The 20,077-nt window shown below is 38.4% G+C and overlaps 2 protein-coding genes across 12 annotated transcripts in view; one reads left to right on the forward strand and one right to left on the reverse strand.

The window, feature by feature from the left end:
- The window catches only part of DNAJC24 (DnaJ heat shock protein family (Hsp40) member C24), a 41,988-nt gene extending 25,470 nt beyond the window's left edge, over positions 1-16,518 (forward strand). Inside the window, exons 3-5 of one of the 2 annotated variants that reach the window (XM_080687439.1) lie at positions 136-274; positions 12,912-12,980; positions 16,183-16,518. In XM_080687439.1, coding sequence (XP_080543565.1) covers positions 136-274; positions 12,912-12,980; positions 16,183-16,313 — 339 coding nt within the window. In that variant the 3' untranslated portion in view covers positions 16,314-16,518. The remainder of the gene's footprint in view (positions 1-135; positions 275-12,911; positions 12,981-16,182) is intronic. The other variant, XM_080687440.1, reaches the window with a different exon arrangement.
- Positions 16,519-18,251: 1,733 nt separating this feature from the next.
- The window catches only part of IMMP1L (inner mitochondrial membrane peptidase subunit 1), a 43,555-nt gene continuing 41,729 nt past the window's right edge, over positions 18,252-20,077 (reverse strand). For all 10 annotated transcript variants that reach the window (XM_080687430.1, XM_080687435.1, XM_080687428.1 and 7 more), the window contains 2 exons: positions 19,941-20,051; positions 18,252-18,420 (listed from right to left, as the gene is read on the reverse strand). In XM_080687430.1, coding sequence (XP_080543556.1) covers positions 18,352-18,420; positions 19,941-20,051 — 180 coding nt within the window. In that variant the 3' untranslated portion in view covers positions 18,252-18,351. The remainder of the gene's footprint in view (positions 18,421-19,940; positions 20,052-20,077) is intronic.

Consider the following 20,077-nt stretch of genomic DNA (forward strand, 5'->3'; position numbering starts at 1 on the left):
CAGCACTGTTGACTTGTTGCCTTGGCATCTTAGTTTTGTCTTCTCATTATCTTCTCTCTTCACGAAAGCTCAGATTTACAATTTTTAAAAACTTAACCCTCTCTATTCACCATCCTCCTTATTTTTGATTGGCAGTATCATCCAGACAAACAAAGTGCAGATGTGCCTCCAGGAACGGTGGAGGAATGTATACAGAAGTTCATCGAAATTGATCAGGCATGGAAAATTCTAGGGAATGAAGAGACAAAGAAAGAGTATGACCTGCAACGGCATGGTAGGTACTTGTGGGGAGGAGCCACAGCACACTGGCACCTTCCTAAGCACCATCTGCAGCCGTGCCTGGGGAGCATTTTCCTTCTTTACTGCCCCATCAGTTTGTAATTATGCCCCATTCTTAGTAGTGATTATTGTGACTCCACCGCGAAGTTAGCAAACGACTAAGACATGGCTTGTGAATCTGTGGAAGCTACTTTTTATAACTGATGAGAAATGTTTAATTACACATTCCTACTTAATATGTTTTATATGTTTATTTTATTAAATTGTAATACTTTTAGACTGTGTACTGTATAAAGGACAGTCTAAAGGAAGATACCCTATGGAGTAACATTAAGGCACTCTTTTGCCTCTGAGCTTGTTTTAGGCTAGGTTTCAGGATTATCTCTTGGATAAACTATTCCTTATAAGATTGCTATAAATAATATTTTAGGAATGAACATTTCCCAGGCAGTTTCAAAAGTCATTTATTTGGTGCATTTTAGAAAATAGCTTCTTAAAACAGTGACAAGCTCTTGTGAGAAAGAAAGAGAGAAATGTAGGTCAGGTTTATCACACATGGATTGCGGTTACACAAAGTGATAGGCTGTCTTTCAGGGCTGGCCTTGGGACAGGAGTCCCTCAGCCTTCTGTTTGAACCTTCACTATGGACTCTACATGTTAATGGGGGGAGTCAATAATCAGTTACAGCCTGTGGGGAAAACACTCAATTGCACTCTGCAGTAGGGCACCAGCCTCAGCATTGACTTGTATGTGTGGATAAAAGCTCACTGTCTCTGGAGTTGATTATTGAATCTCCTTCCATGCCCTACACTGGCACACCATCAGACCTAATAAAATGCTTTTAAGACTTATACAACTAAGGTTTTGAAAATTTGATATGAAAATCAAGGCTTTATTTCTAAAACACGTCATTATAGGATAAAGACAGTATAAAGTAAATATAGAATATCCATATTTATTTTCAGAGGGGGTTGTCTCAATAAAATTAAGTATTGATTATAATGTGTGATGCCTTTGTGTATCAAGACTCCATGAGCTATTTGTTTATGTACTGCAGTGTTATTGTTGTTTAAATAGTGACTTTCAGAACACTAATCAGCTCTAAGGCCCTTCTACCTTCTTTAAGACTGGTAAGGTTTTTTTTCTTTAATGTTAAGAAATTGATGAGTGTATCTTTGCAATGAATTAGGATTTTTAATTTTCAATTATGTCTTGGATATTTTTTCCTGCTTCTATTTGGTGAACATCTGAGCAGCTTTCAAATGTATTGCTTTTGTAAATGTGTTTGTACTTCTGAGACAGCATAGGGACTTGGGCCCGGGAATAGAAAATACTAAGTGGTTAGGAACCCAGGAACTTCAACAACTGGTAACCCTTCTGGCAAAAGAATGCAGAGGTGCTTCCATTTGAGGATGAATTCTATCCATACATACATCTTTTTAACCTGGGTTAATAAACATTATACAATTTCTATGAAAGTATTGAAACTGATACACATGAATGTGTCATGTGCAAAAAGGTACCTATGTTCCTAAAGCGACCAAACTGTACTGGAGGTGATTATTCTCCCATGGTGCTTTTGCACATCTTGATCAGTCTTTACTCTGTGGGATGCTGATTTGCTTAAGAGAAGGATAATCCACAAAACTGTGCCTTAAGTAGTGTAGGCTGTGTACTGGCACAGTGACTGCATTTTTGCTATTCCACAACTATGTTCTATTAAGAACCTATCAGTGAAACTGTCTAGATGCCTGTTGTCTTAGGAGAAAAGAGATATGGAGAGATCAAGAATAAAAAAATATTATCTCCCACATTTACATCATCATGTGGTAATGGACGGGTAAACCAGAAATGGAGAGAAATTGCAAACAGAGTTTAAAGTGAGTAATAGGATTGCATGAAGGAAGGCTTATAGAGATGTTGGGAGAACAAATAATCAACATCTTCAAGTCTTTCTCGTTGCCTTTGAGAGTTTTGAGTCCTTGGTTTTAAGTTTTTAATGGGAGAAACTATGACCTGCTATATTGTAGGGGACTAGGTCTTTGAGAAGGTCACAATAAAGTTTATGCAAAGCAAATACAGTGAGTGTTGGGCATGATTCAGATAAATAGGCTGATCAGCTTACAATTTATACAATGTCAGTTTACTTTGTAAGTTTTTCAGGCATGTTGAATTGAACTATTATGGAAGAAAAGTGGAAAGACCTCAGATCTAGTAAATATTTTCTTTGTTTCCAGAGGCTCCAAATAGTGAGAATGCTTTGTTTTAGTTTTAAATTGAGATTGGCTTGCTTTTCAGATAAGAAGTAGAAGTCTCTTACCCAGATATAACTTGCTGTTTTTAAGTTTCAAAATAGTGCTATTTTTAAAAATCTCATAATAAACCTAGTTTCGTGTTGTCATTTCTTTTAACATTAATTTTTCCTTCCTGACCAATTTTCAGTAAGTGGCTCCTCAAAAAAAGGAAATGAACTTGAACTTCTAACGGTGAGGATTTAGATTTGATAGAAGGAAAACCTTTGAGAGTGATAATTTGTTAAAGACCAGGATAGATTACCAAGAGAGAGAGAATTTGTTATAACCAGGTCAAAGCACTCTTTTTTTCTGGGTCACCCCCTGGGGACATGGAAATAGCTTTGTCACACAGAACTCTTTTTGCATGTGGTGGTAGTTCATTGTAGAACTTTCTTTTCTTAGGGTGTGCTTAAAATATGTTTGTTTCCTGCCCTCATTAATTGGGAGTATAAAATAAATTTGAGCTTGATAATACTTGGAAAGGAGGCAGGAGATGTTTTATTGGCTGATGTTGAATGCATTCTCATATTTCACAGCTCACGGTGCTCTTTTGTAAGGAAAGCCTCATCAATATTGGCCACAATCATTTATTTCTCTAAAAGATCATTTAAAGGAGCCTTTGACATCCATATTTCTTTCCTTCACAAAAGAAATTATCAAATGAGTTCTAATAAAAAGTCCAGGGTAGATTACCTAAAGTAAAGTACATACATTGTTTCTCCTTCATTTCCACTTCTAGGTTCCTAGTTGACATTTTAGGGCAATGTTGGCCAGGCTGAAGAATAGCAAATCTGAAAAAGAATGAGTAATATTCAGTTCCGAGATAGTATACATTTTGAAAGCAGTGTTAGCTACTGAATTTAATCAATTAGTTCCAGTTGGCATATTTACCTTATTGTTTCTAAGGAATCCTCCAAAGGCTGCTTCCCATGTTCCCTTGAAAGGCATGTAGTTATTCAGGATTAGGCTTTGCATTTTAGACAACCAGGTGAACACTTTGGGAAAATCTTTTCAGATTTATAAAATGTTCACATGAATATCTGTTGAATAAATCTTATGGAGAGTTTTCTCATATATTAAACTAGAGGCCCGATGCACAAAATTCGTGCAAGAGCCTTGGCCCCAGCCCCTGCCCCTGTCGCTGAGGCCAGGGGGAGGAGGGCCTCTGCCTCCTCTGCCTTGGCTCCTGCCCACTGAGGCTTTGTCTGGAAGGAAGGATGTCCTTAAGGACGTCCAATCTAATTAGCATATTACGCTTTGTATTATAGACTAGAGGCCCGGTGCATGAAATTCGTGCACAGGGTGGGGGGTGGGGTGTCCCTCAGCCCAGCCTGCACCCTCTCCAATCTGGGACCCTTCGAGGGATGTCCAACTGCCCTCTCACAATCCAGGACTGCTGGCTCCCAACCGCTTGCCTGCCTGCCTGCCTGATTGCCCCTAACTGCTTCTGCCTGCTAGCCTGATCACCCCCTAACCACTCCCCTGCCAGCCTGATCACCCCCTAACCACTCCCCTGCCAGCCTGATCAACACCTAACTGCTCCCCTGCCAGCCCGATTGCCCCAAACTGTCCTCCCCTGCTGACTTGGTCACCCCTAACTGCCCTTCCCTGCCAGCTTGGTTGCCCCTAACTGTCTTCCCCTGCAGGCCTGGTCTCCCCCAACTGTCCTCCCCTGCAGGCCTGATCCCCCCCCAGTTGCCTTCCCCTGCAGGCCTGGGTCCCCCCCAACTGTCCAACTGTCCTCCCCTGCAGCCCTGGTCTCTCCCAACTGCCCTCCTTTGCTGGCCTGATTGCCCACAACTGCCCTCCCCTGCAGGCCATCTTGTGGCAGCCATCTTGTGTCCACATGGGGGCAGCCATCTTTGACCACATGTGAGCGACCATCTTGTGTGTTGGAGTGATGGTCAATTTGCATATTACTCTTTTATTAGATAGGGTAAGTACATTAAAACACATCAGAAATATACCATCCTATATAATAAAGAGGTAATATGCAAATTGACCATCACTCCAACACACAAGATGGCCACCCCCATGTGGACACAAGATGGCCGCCACAAGATAGCCAGCAGGGGAGGGCAGTTGTGGGCAATCAGGCCTGCAGGGGAGGACAGTTGGAAGGGACCAGGCCTGAAAGGGAGGGCAGTTGGGGGCGACCAGGCCAGCAGGGGAGGGCAGTTAGGGTTGACCAGACTGGCAGGGGAAGGCAGTTAGGCGTCAATCAGGCTGGCAGGGAAGTGGTTAGGGGGTGATCAGGCAGGCAGGCAGGCGAGCAGTTGGGAGCCAGCAGTTCTGGATTGTGAGAGGGCAGTCGGACATCCCTCGAAGGGTCCCAGATTGGAGAGGGTGCAGGCTGGGCTGAGGGACTCCTCCCATAAATGAATTTCGTGCACTGGGCCTCTAGTAGGAAATAATTGGGATCATGATTCAATAGCTTTGTAATGACAGTCATATTACAGATCTCGGTCATTTCCATGGTTCTACAGAGTGACACAGCTTATGAGTTAGGTTATTTCTCTGTGACCTGAAGAGGAACAAACCTTCACATGAAGTCAGTGAAATTAAGTAATTTTTTAAAAAAAATTAAGTAATTTTTAAAAAATAATGTACCACCAAGGCTTGATCCTCGGTGGTACATTATTTTGTGTGGAGATATATCTTGGTTTTCTGTTAGTGAATTACTTTGGGAATATGGAGCCTTCACTCTACACAATTGGCCAAGTACTTGGATACCAAAAATAGCCTGGCTCAGAAGGAGATTGGGCTAGACATAAAGTTAGTGTGTCTTTACTCAGAGCTAATCAGCTCCCTCCACCCCTTGATTAGATATAAAGTATCAGTTCTGATGTTGTAATAGGATAAATATTTGGGAATGGGAGATAAACAAATAAATCTTGGACCAAATGAGGAGCATACCTTAAAACCCCAACTACCTGTATGCCAGATAAATGAATCAATAATCTCAAAATAAGAATACTTCCTGAAAAACAAGTTAATTCTAAAGCCTGATTAACTGCCTAAGAAGGGAAATAATACTTGTAAATGCAGATAATATGAATTTGAGTTAACTGTCAGGAATGATACTTGTGCAAATTATGTGCGAAAACTAACCCTTACAAAATGCTTGTAGTTAGATTAGGGTTTCCATTTATGGTCGTCATATCAGTATTTCCAGTCATTTTAGGAATTTGAAAACTGACTATAAAAATGTGCTTGAGGTAAAACTTGAAGATAAGCATCAAGAGGCGTGTGTGTGTGTGTGTGTGTGTGTGTGTGTGTGTGTGTGATTATTTCTGGGAAAAGTAACTATGTGAAATGATGTAGAAAATTCATCCAGTTAGAGATTGGCATTTTCTTCAGAGGAAGAAGAGAGTATAGATAAAACTTTCTATGAGGGTCCTCCTGCTCCATTCTGTTTATCACAAGAAGGTGACTACTCACATTATTTGTTACTTTTACTTAGAGGCAGTTAACTGGGATTTTTTTCCATGACAATATATTTTAAGATAAATTCTTAATGATTTTGAGTAAAATTTGGAAAATTTCAAATAATGCTATAGAAACCTATGGGCAAAATTATAGTCATAATTCTGGTATACTTGGACATAATTGGTGGTTCTAATTTAATAATAGGGAAAATGTAGGATTTTAGGAAGTTTGTGTCTCCAACTTTAACTTGTCTCCCAATTTCTACGTAGGTACTTGACCTAGTTGAAATCATTGGGTCCAAAACCAAGACTTGAACCTGGTTCATATTACACTCTGATTACTTCTACTTTACTATACAACCAATGAAGTAGAAATGATTGTTGACATTACTTTTTAATTTTTCTTCCTATGTGATCTTATTCTCACAGCTACCACAGTAGTCCATACCCAGATTATAACACATATCCATATTATTTCCATAGCTGCTAATTGGCCTTCTCCGCAGTCTTTTACATTTTGATTGGTCTAGCTTACTTTATTCTTACTCCTCTAAGAACTTTTTAAACCATCCCTTCCCCAAAAAACATTTGCCCATTCACCTGGGATTTAAATGGGCCAAAGATTTTAAGTTTGTCCCTAATTACATTTTCTAATCTTATCCACTAATCACAAACTTAATGTGAATCTTCTCCCCTGGGTGATTTAGGGACTCCCAAACACATCTGCTTCTGCTGTGTGTCACTACTCAGAACACCCTCCCATTATGATTCTTCACAGTATTCTTTATTCAAGTTCTAACTCAAGTCCTCCTGTCTCCCTCCCCACCCCAGCAAAACAAGCTTCTCTGAAGTTCTAATCTGCCATCACCTCTAACCTCTGAATTTAATCCACAAATTAATTTTTAACTTTTTTCTGTGTTTCCCATCTTTCAGTTCCATTTGTTACTTTAGAAGGACCAAATAATTATATAGATATGGCTTTGATAATAATGGGTCAATTTTAATGGGACTGACAATAGCAAAGTACTTTGAACTTGTTACTTAAACCCAAAGTCAAGTGTTTGCTGCCTCCCTACACTAAGGCTTCCCAGCACCTCCTCAATAATGATGGGTGTTAAGCCATTTTGTTAATGGTCTGGTAGAGACAGGTCAATACAAACATTATGAATTAAAATAGCTGCCATTTATTGAGCACTAGAACTATGTAATTGTCTTTTAATCATTGTCTAATAATCTTATAAGGAAGAAATAATTTCCAGAGAGATTCTGAGGCTCCAAGGGGTTAACTAATTTAACTAAGGTTGCCTAGCCAGTAATTGATAGAGGGGACTTCAAAGCCATTCTATGACTCCTAATCATTGTGCCAGGCTGCCAAGTTTTGAATAGTTGTGTACCACCTACTATTTTTAGTTTCAAATAGTGAAGAATGAGGCATAGTTGAGGGTCAGAACAAGAGGCCAGACCTACATCTGCTGCTGTTCTACCTGCTCTGTAGTTAGTGAAACATCAAATGTTTCAGTTTCCTGGTTTTATTTGGTACTTTTCATGAGCACTGGCTTTAGGCTTACTTTATAAAAGGTCTGCAGTTCTTCAGTCCATAATTAAACTCCAAATATGTAATTTTTCTTTGCTATAGAAAGCCTTGCATTTGTGATTCTTTAATTCCATCTGGGAAAAGATTGTAGAGTTTTATAATTTTAATGAGCAGGTTTCAAGTACATGTTGACTGATTCTGAATCTCTTATCAAAGTAGAGGCTATTCTAAGAGCAGAGACTGTTAAGGACAAGGAATTTTATATCCATCAAGTCATTTCCTATACAAAAAATTTAATTGTGTATAGTGAAATACATACATAAGGATTTAAGTGATTGTTTATAATTAAATTACTTGGTTTTAAAACAGCAAGACCTAAAGGAAAACACTGCATTTGCTTTTAACATAAATAGATGACTTCTTTAAGTTTGAAATGAACTTTAAATATTTTAAATTGCATAGATAAATACAATGGATGACTTGAGCATTTTGGGGACTTGATCACTTGAGTAACAGATATTGCTACACATGAATAGGGGAGACAGAGCTGCAGATGGACTCAATCTTTTGGCCAATATTGGGTTGATTGAGATTTTTAGATACTTCAGCCATAATGAATAAAGTTAAATTCCTCTCCTTCGTAGCTTTTTGTTGCTACTATTTATTTATTTCTACTTATTTAAATTGTAGTTACAGTTAGAAAAAGTATCCTGAGATTAGGAAGTATAATTATTTAGGCAGCGAAGAGTTGTTTTAGAAATTTTAGTATCATTAGGAGGAAGTTGAAAAAGACTGGAATTCCATTATCTTGTAAGAAGTAAGAAATATTTATTGATTCCCAAATGGAGCTTAAAAAAAACCTTTCCTCTTTCAGGAAGTTGTGAATGACCCAGCGAGAGCTCTAGTAAGCTTTACTGAACCGAGCTGCTAATAGTTATTTAATGTTATTCTTCAGTGGGAAAGAATCTCTGTAGATTTTCCTTTTAATCTCTTTGAATTGTAGGCTCGTAAACCTCTCTGATGAGCCTGCCACTGTTTTCTTAGATCCCACCATTGAGACAATGGAGCCACAGAATTCTTTCACCTCTTGTTGTCAGACAAACCCAATAGAACACAGGATCAGAAGGGCCTGTACTTCTAAAGGTTTAAAGATTCTTTTTCAAGTAACCACATAAATTATTTGATTTTATCATTATATTGCACAGGAATCTCTTTAACTATAGTGCATTGCTTTCTATATGTAAATAAATTGGGAAGTTTTTCCTGTCCCCATATTTAGTTAAGCATGTCAGCACTGCACAGGGTATGAACAGACATTAAATGTTCCCTGATACCTTCGCAAAAGCTGAATCTATTCACTTCAAAAGAATTAGGCCTTAATCAATAAAGAAAAAAAAAAGTAAAAAAAAAAAAAAAAAAAGAATTAGGAATCATGTAATGTCATTGGTCTCAAGATAGAGTACACCAAATGCCAGGCAATGCATTTTCTTTCCAGTGGCTGGTTGTTGTTTTTTTTTTGTGTGTGTGTGTTTTTTTGTTTTTGTTTTTTGGGTTTTTTTACTACCATTCTGTAACTAAGAGTTCAGATTTAAATCTAGCCTCTGTTCCTTTAATTAAAGCACTTTCTAAGTCAATTTATGTTTTCTCAACAATTTTAGTAGTGTCGTGTTAACAGAAGAACTTTGAGATAGGATTTATATTTTCAGATTTAAAATCTTTCATTGTAACAAGCAAAAATATTTATAATATGTAATACTCAAAATAAAACAAATTGATCTGTATTGCAGATGCTTTGCCTGATAGACAATTATCAAAGCTAATTACAGGGTTCCTGTTACTTTTAATTGCTAGGGATGAATTAAATTTTCTAATTATAACTACAATGGTGGACAAACAGAGATCATTGTTTAAAAAGAAAACAAAAACAGGAGGATCCATCGTGGCCGTGGAATAAGTGAAGCTACGCTCATCTCCTCCCAGGACCAAACAGGAATTAAAATTAAAATATAGAGCAATCAGCCTGAATAACCAGCTGAAGAATAGCTGGATAGAAATCATATAACCAAGGATTTACAGAAGAAGCCACATTGAGAATGGTAGGCAGGGCAAAGCAAAAGAACTAGTCCCACTCCCACGGGCCATGGGTGGTGGCTGAGATTCCAGAATGATATCTCAGCTGCAAAGAAAGGTTCCCCCTGAGGAGAGTGGGGTCTCAACCCCATGCCAGGCTCCCCAGCCCAGTGCACCAGAGCTGAGAAGAAGTACCCATATAGTATTTGGCTGTGAAAACCAGTGGAGATTCTGTCTGCCAGGGATAGACAGGATTCTGCTAGAAACATAGGTGCCCCTTTAAAGGATCAAAGCACAAAATCTCCTTTGCAGCCATTCACTTGGGCTCTTCAGAGAGAAGGTGGAGCAGACTAGAGTTGTGAGAGGAGAGACTGGAGTTTGTGGCTCTGAGGAGGCATTTAAAGGGACAGCCGCTAGGATCCCTGAGCTGAGATCTTCTCCCACATATCAGATGCCATCTCTCCTGGGTGGAGCACTCCCCTCCAGAGGGCACCAGCTTGGAGCAATGCATAGCCCCACCCTCTGGACTCCCTGTTGCCCTACCTTGTGGAGCTTGTGCCCTGCTGAGGAATCAGATGCCTGGGCTGGGGATGTAGAGGTCTGGCAGACTTGCAGGGGGGGAGGGGGCATTCCTCCCACTTTCCCCCTAACCTGACTGACTCTTCCCCTGCACTGTTGCCCCTCACAGGAAATCCACTAGCCCCAATCTCCAGGTTCCCTGGGGCCTCACCCTCCCAACTCCTGGTGGCTTTGTCCTGCCTAGGTCTGGGCAGATCCAGGACAGACAGAGTTTTGTGGCTCTGAGGAGAGGCCCACTCCCTCCACCTTCCCCCAAGCCTGACTGACCCACTAGCCCCATGCTCCCAACTCCTGGTGGCCCTGCCCTGCTGAGATCCACCTCCTGGCATAATCTGGGACAGGGGCCATTTTTCCCTCACAGGCCCGACTGTGCAGAGCCCTACCTTCACTCAGCCAAATCTTGGTCTCTTTCTGCCTGATAAACTACTGGCCTGACCCTCATGACTCCCTGAGACCCCACCTCACCACAAAGGTGTGTGAGCACCCAGCTTGAGTATAGCCAGGGACATTTGCTGAGCGGCCTCAGACTCAACACTGGCAAGGAGGTTGAACCTGTATCAGTCTGGTAAACACCACTCACCCCTACCTGGTCACTCACTAAGAACCTACCTCAAGCAACTCAAGTACCAGCAGAGGCTCTTTCAGTAACAGAGCCTAACAGGCAGAGCAGGCAGAGGTGGATCTTGGGGTGCCTTGTTCCCAGCTGACTTGTCCCCAGGCCTGGTGCTTGGTGTGCAGCTTGGTCCTTTGCACACACAGGCCTAGCAGATCCAAAATGTGGATCACTTTGTAACTCTAAACAGGTTTGCTCACGGCCAGTCACAGTCAGCATCTGACATTGGCCTGCACTGGAGAGCCTCCCAAGAGGCCCAGAACCAATACACCGAGTGGCCAGCTTTTGTTAGAAATTACTTGGCATGTTGATACTCTGCATAAGCTATTCAGTGGGCACACAGAGATAGAGGAAGTACCCCTAGCCACTAGGTAAAGTCTGTATCTTTGGATTTCAGATATAGTTTAATAGACTGTTGGTACCCAATAGATGTGAAGTGATACAATATTTGACATACCTAATAGAAAACTATGGTGAGTTCAAAATATTGTATAATCTCTTTACCTATTTTAAACTAGTATAACTCACCAATAAATTTTGAACAGGCAGTTATTAAATATAATTAAATTGCAGGCATTCACACAACAGAACAAAGGGAAGTATTCTCAGCAAGCGAACAAGAGACTAGGGCACTGGTCGGCAAACTCATTAGTCAACAGAGCCAAATATCAACAATACAACGATTGAAATTTCTTTTGAGAGCCAAATTTTTTAAACTTAAAGTTCTTCTAATGCCACTTATTCAAAATAGACTCGCCCAGGCCGTGGTATTTTGTGGAAGAGCCACACTCAAGGGGCCAAAGAGCCGCATGTGGCTCGCGAGCTGCAGTTTGCCGACCACTGGATTAGGGAGACAGCTAAAGAAAATTTCATTGGGGTGGAGGGTGGATTTCTGTTCAGTGTTTACTTTTAGAAGAACGATACCAGGAACTAGTATGACGTGCCTTTAAAAGGAACGCCTAGTGCTTCTCATCACTAGGTGCTTTCTTTGTCTGAAAATAGACTGATTGTAAGCAAGAGTGCATGCGTATACTACCTGGACCGCACTCTTGCTAAACTTAGTTGGAATTCCAGTTTTCTTTTCATCTACAGGGAAAACTTTAGCCCGGGAAACAGCAAGAAAACAGCAACACAATACGGTTGTGTTTTATAATTACTGAAATATTGTAAAGTAATTCTTCCTTTAAGTTACTTATTAATTACTCTGTTGCAAACAAATAAAAATCTGATGACTAATAGCCCCTTTAAAGTACTTTTAGCTGGGTCTGATTTTATTGTTACACCCTTGTATTAGTCTGTTCCCTATTCCATAGACTAGGTGGCTTAAACAACATAAATGTATTTCTCACAGGTCTGGAGGCTAGGAAGTCCCAGATCAGGGTGCCAGTTGAAATGATTTCTGGTAAGGTCTCCAGGCTTGTGGACAGCCTCTTGCTAGCTGAGTCCTATGAATACTTTCTGTGGTGCATGTACATGGAGAGACCTCTATTTCTCTTATAAGGCCACCCACCAGTTCTGTCAGGTTGGGACCCCCACTCTTTCCACCACACTGAACCTTAATTACTTTCTAAAATCCTTGTCTCTAAATACAGTGACGTTGGAGATTAGAGTTTCAGCATATGAATTTTATTTGGGGGGAGGGGGGTCATAATTCAGTCCATCCATAACAACCGAACTCCTAAAGTAGATAAGATAGAGATAACTCAATAATATGTAGGGGTAGAAAGCTACTAAAATATTAGAACTAAGATTCAAATAGTGTTTTTATTCATCTCCATGTTGCTTTCCTTAGTTACAGATATGGTTTATCTGACAAAAAAAAAAAACTAACCTCTGACAAAATATCCGGGATCACTAATTTATCCTAAGGGATCATCAAAATCATCTTCATAGTTTTGCATGTTGCATATTTGTGAAAAAGGGGTAGACTTTGACTGTTAAAGTGGTATGCTCTGGAATGTTTAGTCAGCTGAGGTCAGGTAGCCTTAAAATTGCTGCCAGTTTATAAATTTTAAAATGGTAAGTAAATTAGAATTATACTGACCAGGCTGGAATTGCTTTTTTAGCACTCTTCATGGTTATCAAAATTAAGTGTCTCATTTTCTATTTTACAGAAGATGATCTAAGAAATATGGGACCAGTAGATGCTCAAGTATATCTTGAAGAAATGTCTTGGAACAAAGGTTGGAATTTATTTTCTCTCTTGACTGTAGTAAAGGAAAATATTAGGGATTTTCTGTAAGAAAATAAAAACTCTGGGATATTTGGAATCTTAAAAAGAAATAATAGCTTGGCTTTTGATATATATGTGTTTTTGTCTTGAATAGTTCTGTTTCATTCTAAACTTCAATTATTGATGTCCCCCTGTATGACTCATTCCTAGTTATTTTTTCTATTCTAATTAGGTTATATAAAGTTTCATAAGGTTTTTTTTAAAAAACTACTTTGGTTTTTGGTTTATTCTCCATCTGTGTAATGGGGAAATGAAGTTAAAGAAGATAATTTTCCCACCCTTCCTATGCTGACATTCGAGGTGCATTCCCATTAGAATTTTTGTTTATCATAAATTGTCAGGGCAGGCCTTTCAATGTTATATTTTTCTACTTGGAGCTTGATTTTATACTTTTTTATTGTCTTAGGCAGAAAATAAAAATCTGTCACTGTCTGTTACTCACCATGAAGTCATGTCTTTTTCACTTTCCTGTTACTAGAATTTTAACACCTAAATCTAACTTAATTTCTCCACTCTGGATAGTTCTATGAGTTGCTCAGGGAGACGTTGTTAGGTTTCTTTTCTAAATGAAGGCCTTGAATACCACACTTACATGTTTCTCTGGTCAAATGAAGACAATCTTACCATTTCCCTGAATTTATATATACTTTTAACCCTATAATTTTATTATTCAGCCTGGCGTACAAATCCCTTAGGGACTTAGAAAATTTACTAAGTGTGAATAGGTAGAAGATAAACAGCCCATCCTTACTGAAAACAAGTTTAATGAACTATTTTTTAATGGCAAATTCTTCACGTAGTGCTCTCAGAAGTTGGGTCACAAGCTGTATTGATTCAGAGGATCATGTTTTTGTCTATGGGCCACTCTGCTCCTATAGTGCCAAATGAGGTCCTGGAGTAGAAATTCTTATTTGCAGCGAATGATTAGAAAACAAGGTTTTATGTAACTGGAGCTCCCAGGGGTTCACATAGTTTCATCAGCGTAAACTGGGAGAGCTGTTGCTGTGAAAATAGAATACAATAGTGACATAGGCTTTCACTTCTAGATCGTGAGCCGGACAGAATAGAACATGTCACTTATCAGGGAGACCTGCCCAGCTAAATAAATCTTTTGAAAACATAGTATTGCTACTTTATCAGTCAGTGTGTGTGTGTGTGTGTGTGTATGTTTTAATCTCTTATTAGACAAATCTCTTCTTGCTGTAGTCGATGTGACTAGTATATTTTGTTTACAGTTCCTGATAATGTGAAAATGGTGAAAACTAGGTTTTGTAGTTTTTCCTTCTTCAATAACATTTAAAAATATAATTAATTTAACATTTTTTTAAAGTAAGAATATAGGCTGGGTGTTCAAGTATCTGTTAGTCCACAAATATATGAACTTTCTGATACAAGTGAAAATGTTAAAAATTTGGACACTCAACGTTTAGTACAGAGGAGCGGATGAAATGGTACATGATAGACATGGCCAGATTATCAGCTTCTTGACCCAAGAACAGTTTGAACTGGTGCATTTTATTATGCTTAAAAGGCATACCTGAAGAACTCTTGAGGGACTAAAGTTTTAACCTTTTCCCCTCACAGTTAATTTCATATATAACTTGGTCATTTTGTCTTTATTCATTATATTTAAAATGATGATTTCGGTGAAGTTATCACTTTGTTAAGTGATAGAAGAACATATTAGAAGAAAGTTGACAAGATTTGAGTGTTTAGTGAGCATTAACATTTGGAATCATCTATGACAAAACTCCACAGTAGCCCATGGTGGCCTCTGCATCATTTATCAAGCACGTCACCTCAAATTGTTTCTCACTGTTCACTGAGGTGGTAAAAAAACCAAGGGGGAAATGTAGCTTAAGAAAACTAATGGCTAGAATATGTACATTTTACACAATTTCATAAACAATTCACTATGAAAGCATGCCCCACTACCTATGTGTGTTGGCTCAGACAGGGAGGATGTTAGCAATTTTCAATTCCAGATTAAATTATATTTCCTTGTGGGGGGAAAAGGCATTGTGGTAAAAAATAAAAAGCAGGACTGGTGAATGAATCCATGTTTTCCTTAATGATAAAAGAAACACATAAAGTTGGTTCATTTAATTACTAGTTTTTCCAAGGCCAGACTTCATTAGAGAACAAAGGCAGTTAATTTTTTTTCCTTCTCTCTTTCTCTTCTTTTAGTGGCATATGTTGATATCAAACTGTTAAAAAATGAAATTTGAGAACTGAATGAAGATACTGGATGTAAGAAATCATATCTTAGTTCATTTATCTATGTAACAAATTATGACAGTAGTAAAATAATGTGATAAGTAATTGTTTTTCTTTGACAATCACTTATCAGTGACAGTTAAATTGAATGCCCAGTAAATTGGGAATTCTTTTAGTTAGAGGACATAAGCATTCCAGCTTCTCAGGAAAATTACAGACTTGATAAAATTTCCGTAGGCTACACATCACACCATGTTGTTTCCTTTGGGCATCTCACTTCAATGATTGCCCTTTGGTTCACAAATCATTTGTAAACACCAAACAAACAGGTACACACGCAGAAAGAACACACTATAGTGTGTGTTTATATATTTGAGTCAGGACTCTTAAAATAGTGTGATACCAGAACAGATATATTCAGATATTGAATTTGATAAACAGTCAAATTAGCAGTTTTTTCTAAAAGGATATACTCCAGGCAAAAGCAAGTTCTTTAACAAGACAGGTAGAGTTGTTGTTTTTCCTATACAGTCATATTTTGGACAAACACATTGTTGAGAAGAATGTGAAATTAGTATGACTCTTAAGAAAACAGACTTCAAATAAATTTTCTGGGTTGCTTCTGAGCTTCTGCTGTCACCCCAAGATCTTTGGACTACTGATTTATAGCTTCAGTCCATCTCCTTCACAGAGATTCTTTGGTGGATATTTTTTTAGAAACACTGCCCCTGCCTATATAAGAAATATTTTCAGGTTCTCATTTAATACATTTTACTATTACTGAGCTTATTTTGTTTGTTTTGCAGTTTCTGTGGAATAAACCGCATTGCGTGCGTGCGTGCGTGCGTGCGTGCATGTGTGTGTGTGTGTGTGTGTGTGGTGTCAGTGTAGTTACTTATAAGCAGTTGAAGCATTTTTTTTTGTTTTCTCTGCAGATGATCACTCTTACTCTCTGAGTTGCCGTTGTGGTGGAAAATACAGGGTTTCCAAGGATGAAGCTGAAGAAGTTACCCTGATTTCTTGTGATACATGTTCACTAATTATAGAACTCCTCCATTGTAGCTGAAATTGTTCACTAAATGGAACCCCTTAACTGTATATTCAGACATGTTGAGGAAAGTCCATTCCAACTTTATACATTCAAGCAACTGTCTAAAGCTGATAAAAAAAGGAAACTTTGTCAGCTCTATTATTTGCAAAGAAAATGTAAGCTTGTCAAGCAAAGTCTAACCCACATTAATAGAAAATAAATTTAGCTCTTTATATGTTTACTAGAGACCTGGTGCACAAAATTCATGCCTGAGTAGGTCCCTAGGCCTGGCCAGCGATCAGGACCGATCTTTGGAGCGACTGGCAGGGCGATCGGGGCGAGGGGGGGTGCCTGCTGGCACCTGTCTTGGCTGGCCTGGAGCCACCCACTCACCAGCCCCGCCCCCCACCACCTCCAGTCGCCTCCCTCTGTGGGGTGACCAGTGAGGCAATTGGGGGGACCCCCACTAGCACCAGCCTTGGCTGGCCTGGGGCCTGCAAGCTGGGGGCAGCTCCTGCGTTGAGCGTCTGCCCCTGGTGGTCAGTGTGCATCATAGCAACGGGTCGTTCCACTGTTCGGTTGATTTGCATTTTAGGCTTTTATTATATAGGATAATTTATAGATTGCCAAAAAAAGACTTGAATTATAAGTTATTAATAGAAAATTCCCATTTCAGAACTTTATTATTGATTTGTTTCTTCAAATAAGCATGTCTCCTCTTTTAATGGGTCACAATACCATCATATTCCTTTACAATTACTAAGTTTCTGAGGTAATATGACATGTCTAGCTGCCAAAGTTATAGGTCTATTGTACAACTATTTCCAAATCTCAGGTCATTAGAGTTAAATTACAATCTGTGTGAATAATATGTGAGCCTCCCATCTTGAAGGCTGACTATGGATATTCATGAGGTTATTTCAAAGTTAATAAGGAAGACAAAGTTGGGACTGTAGAAGGAAGAATAGCTTTGGAGAAGATGACTTCAGTCCTGCCACCGTATTTCCAAAGCCTTCAAGTGGTTGTATTAAAGGGAGTAAGGTTCTTGATCACTGCCATCTTCAACTTTAAATATAATTTAGGAAATGGTAGCTTTAGGAAAAAAAAATTGAAACAAGTGCATTACTTTCCTTTTTGTTTCAGAGTGCTAAGATAAAGTATTAATGCCTATATTTAGGAATAAGGAACCATTGCACTGCTAGTATGATGAAATGGGCTTTTATAATGTATCATTATTGATTATAGTAAACTGTAAAGATTTTATTTTTCTATATATTTAACATTCTATGTACAGTGTAAGTCAGAAACAATTTGAATTTTATTTGAAAAGGAATCCTTTATGGGATCACTGAAACTTTAAACATATACATATATACTTTTAAATACATTTTTTATTTCAGAGAAGAAGGGAGAGAGAGAGAAAGACAGAAACATCAATGATGAGAGAGAATCATTGATCAGCTGTTACTGCACACCTCCCACCAGGGATTGAGCCAGCAACCTGGGCATGTGCCCTGACCGGGAATCGAACCATAACCTTTTGGATCATAGGTCGACGACGCTCAACCACCAAACTACACTGACTGGGCTGAAACTATTTTCAAATGAGTGAACCAAGTTTGTGACTTAGCAGCTTTTTATTAGGTTGAATCTTTGCATTTATTGTTGGTTTGGACTTATAAGACTAGTTTCTACTCTGACTTTGTAAATATAGCTAACAAAAAATACAATAAAATAAAAAATAACTGTAGCTAACGTATGAAGCATATTCATGAGGAGTTTTTTATTGTACCTAGAAAACTAAAAATTCAAAAATGAGGTTGTCATCCAGGTTTCCCCCCTAAAAATATTTTTACATATGTCATAAACGTTAGATGATTTATTTTGGATTACGCTTACCCATAATTTTTGAATAATGTAGCTTGCAGATTGCGTGTTACTTATTCTTTACATATAAAAATTAAAAATAACAAACTGAATACCAAATAGTTTATTAGTAAGTACATGGTTTCAGTAGCAATAATAACTTCACTTGAACAGGAGGCAATAATCAAATCAAAAGAATAAATGTTGGCTAATCATCAGAAAATCTGTGGCCATTAGGGCTATCACGTAGAAATCCAAAATCACTCAGAGGCCAAATCTGTAAAATCAAAATTGAAGACAATTAATGAAAGTGATGTTATATCACCATATTCCTTTTTATTTCATTCATCCTTTTTCTCTATGCCATATAACTAAATACTTTTTCTGTATTCTTCATTCAAGAACAAATTTCCTACATCAAAATAAGACTTTAGGAAGTAAATTGATATGTATCTATGTATTTAAACTCTAACATGGGTTTGAACTGCACGGGTCCAATTATACACAGATTTTTTTTTTCAATAAATATACAGTTAGCCCTCCATGTGCCTGGGTTTCATATCCATGGATTCAGCTAACAACAGATTAAAAACATTATTTTCCATCCATGGTTGGGAATCTGTGGAAGCAGAAGGCCAACTGTATGCATTGTTCTATGTCAGTGGTCCACAAACCGCAGCTCGCGAGCCACATGTGGCTCTTTGGCCCCTTGAGTGTGGCTCTTCCACAAAATACCATGGCCTGGACTAGTCTATTTTGAAGCAGTGGTGTTAGAAGAAGTTTAAGTTTAAAAAATTTGGCTCTCAAAAGAAATTTCAATCGTCGTACTGTTGATATTTGGCTCCGTTGACTAATGAGTTTGCCAACCACTGTTCTATGTGATTTTACATAAGGGACTTGAGCATCCACAGATTTTGTTATCTGTGGGGGTTTTCCTGGAACAAATTCCAGATACTATATATAAGTTTTGGGGGAGTTAAAAGTTATATGTAGGTCAGTACCCCTAACCCCGAGTTGTTTAAGCGTCAGTTGTATATATGTGTAAGTGTGTGAGCATGTGTATTTTCTTTTACTACCCTCAAAGTTAACTGTAAACCTAAATACTTGAATATATGCTTAAATGTAAAGAATCCCAAAAGTATGCTTAAAATGTAAATTACCCAAAAGTATTCCTGTATGTTTTTCACCTTACTGATTGTGAGAAAAAAGAGGAGCCAGTGAAAACAATCATCTTTCCTAAGAATCATAAATTTACTACAACCATGATAAGTCCATTTCTCACTGTACTTAACTAGGATATCCCTGCACTGCAGATATTTTAACTCTAGACTGCTCTTCTGCAAGTGCATATTAATATAGAGTATCCCCCCAAAATGTATATACACACTTTGAATAATTATAAAGGCAGTGTTTATTAAAATGCATTTCATTTTCAAAACTGAGCTATCAGCTGTTAAAGTGTGTATACAATTTTTGGGGACATGCTGTATATTCCCAGGATATTAACATGGTTGTAAAAGTAAAGAGAGAAATTTTTGAATGTTCCAATTAAAGGCTTCTTATGCTACAAACAAAGGTAGTTTGTTTTATTATTCTAACAAAAATATTCTCGATTATCTGCCTCAATGGGGGGAAGGGGTAAATTTTATAGCTATGAAGGCTAACATTTTCATTACTGTTATTGTAACAGGTAAGACCACTAACAGCCTGAAGAGTTCAGAGTTCATTTTGAAAGAAAATGTTTTTTTCCTCTCCAGCTCAGAGAAGAAGGCCTACATTTTAAGTAGAAAACGGTACCTTAAAGAAGATTCGTCCTCTTATTAGTCCATATGGAATAGGTCCATAGTACCTGGAATCTGTAGAATTCTGTAGATTATCACCTTCTAACCAAACATGGCCCATTGGCACCTGGAATTAGAGAAGAAAGCAGCCCC

This window comes from Plecotus auritus, assembly GCF_963455305.1.
Source record: "Plecotus auritus genome assembly, chromosome: 9".
NCBI lineage: Eukaryota > Metazoa > Chordata > Mammalia > Chiroptera > Vespertilionidae > Plecotus > Plecotus auritus.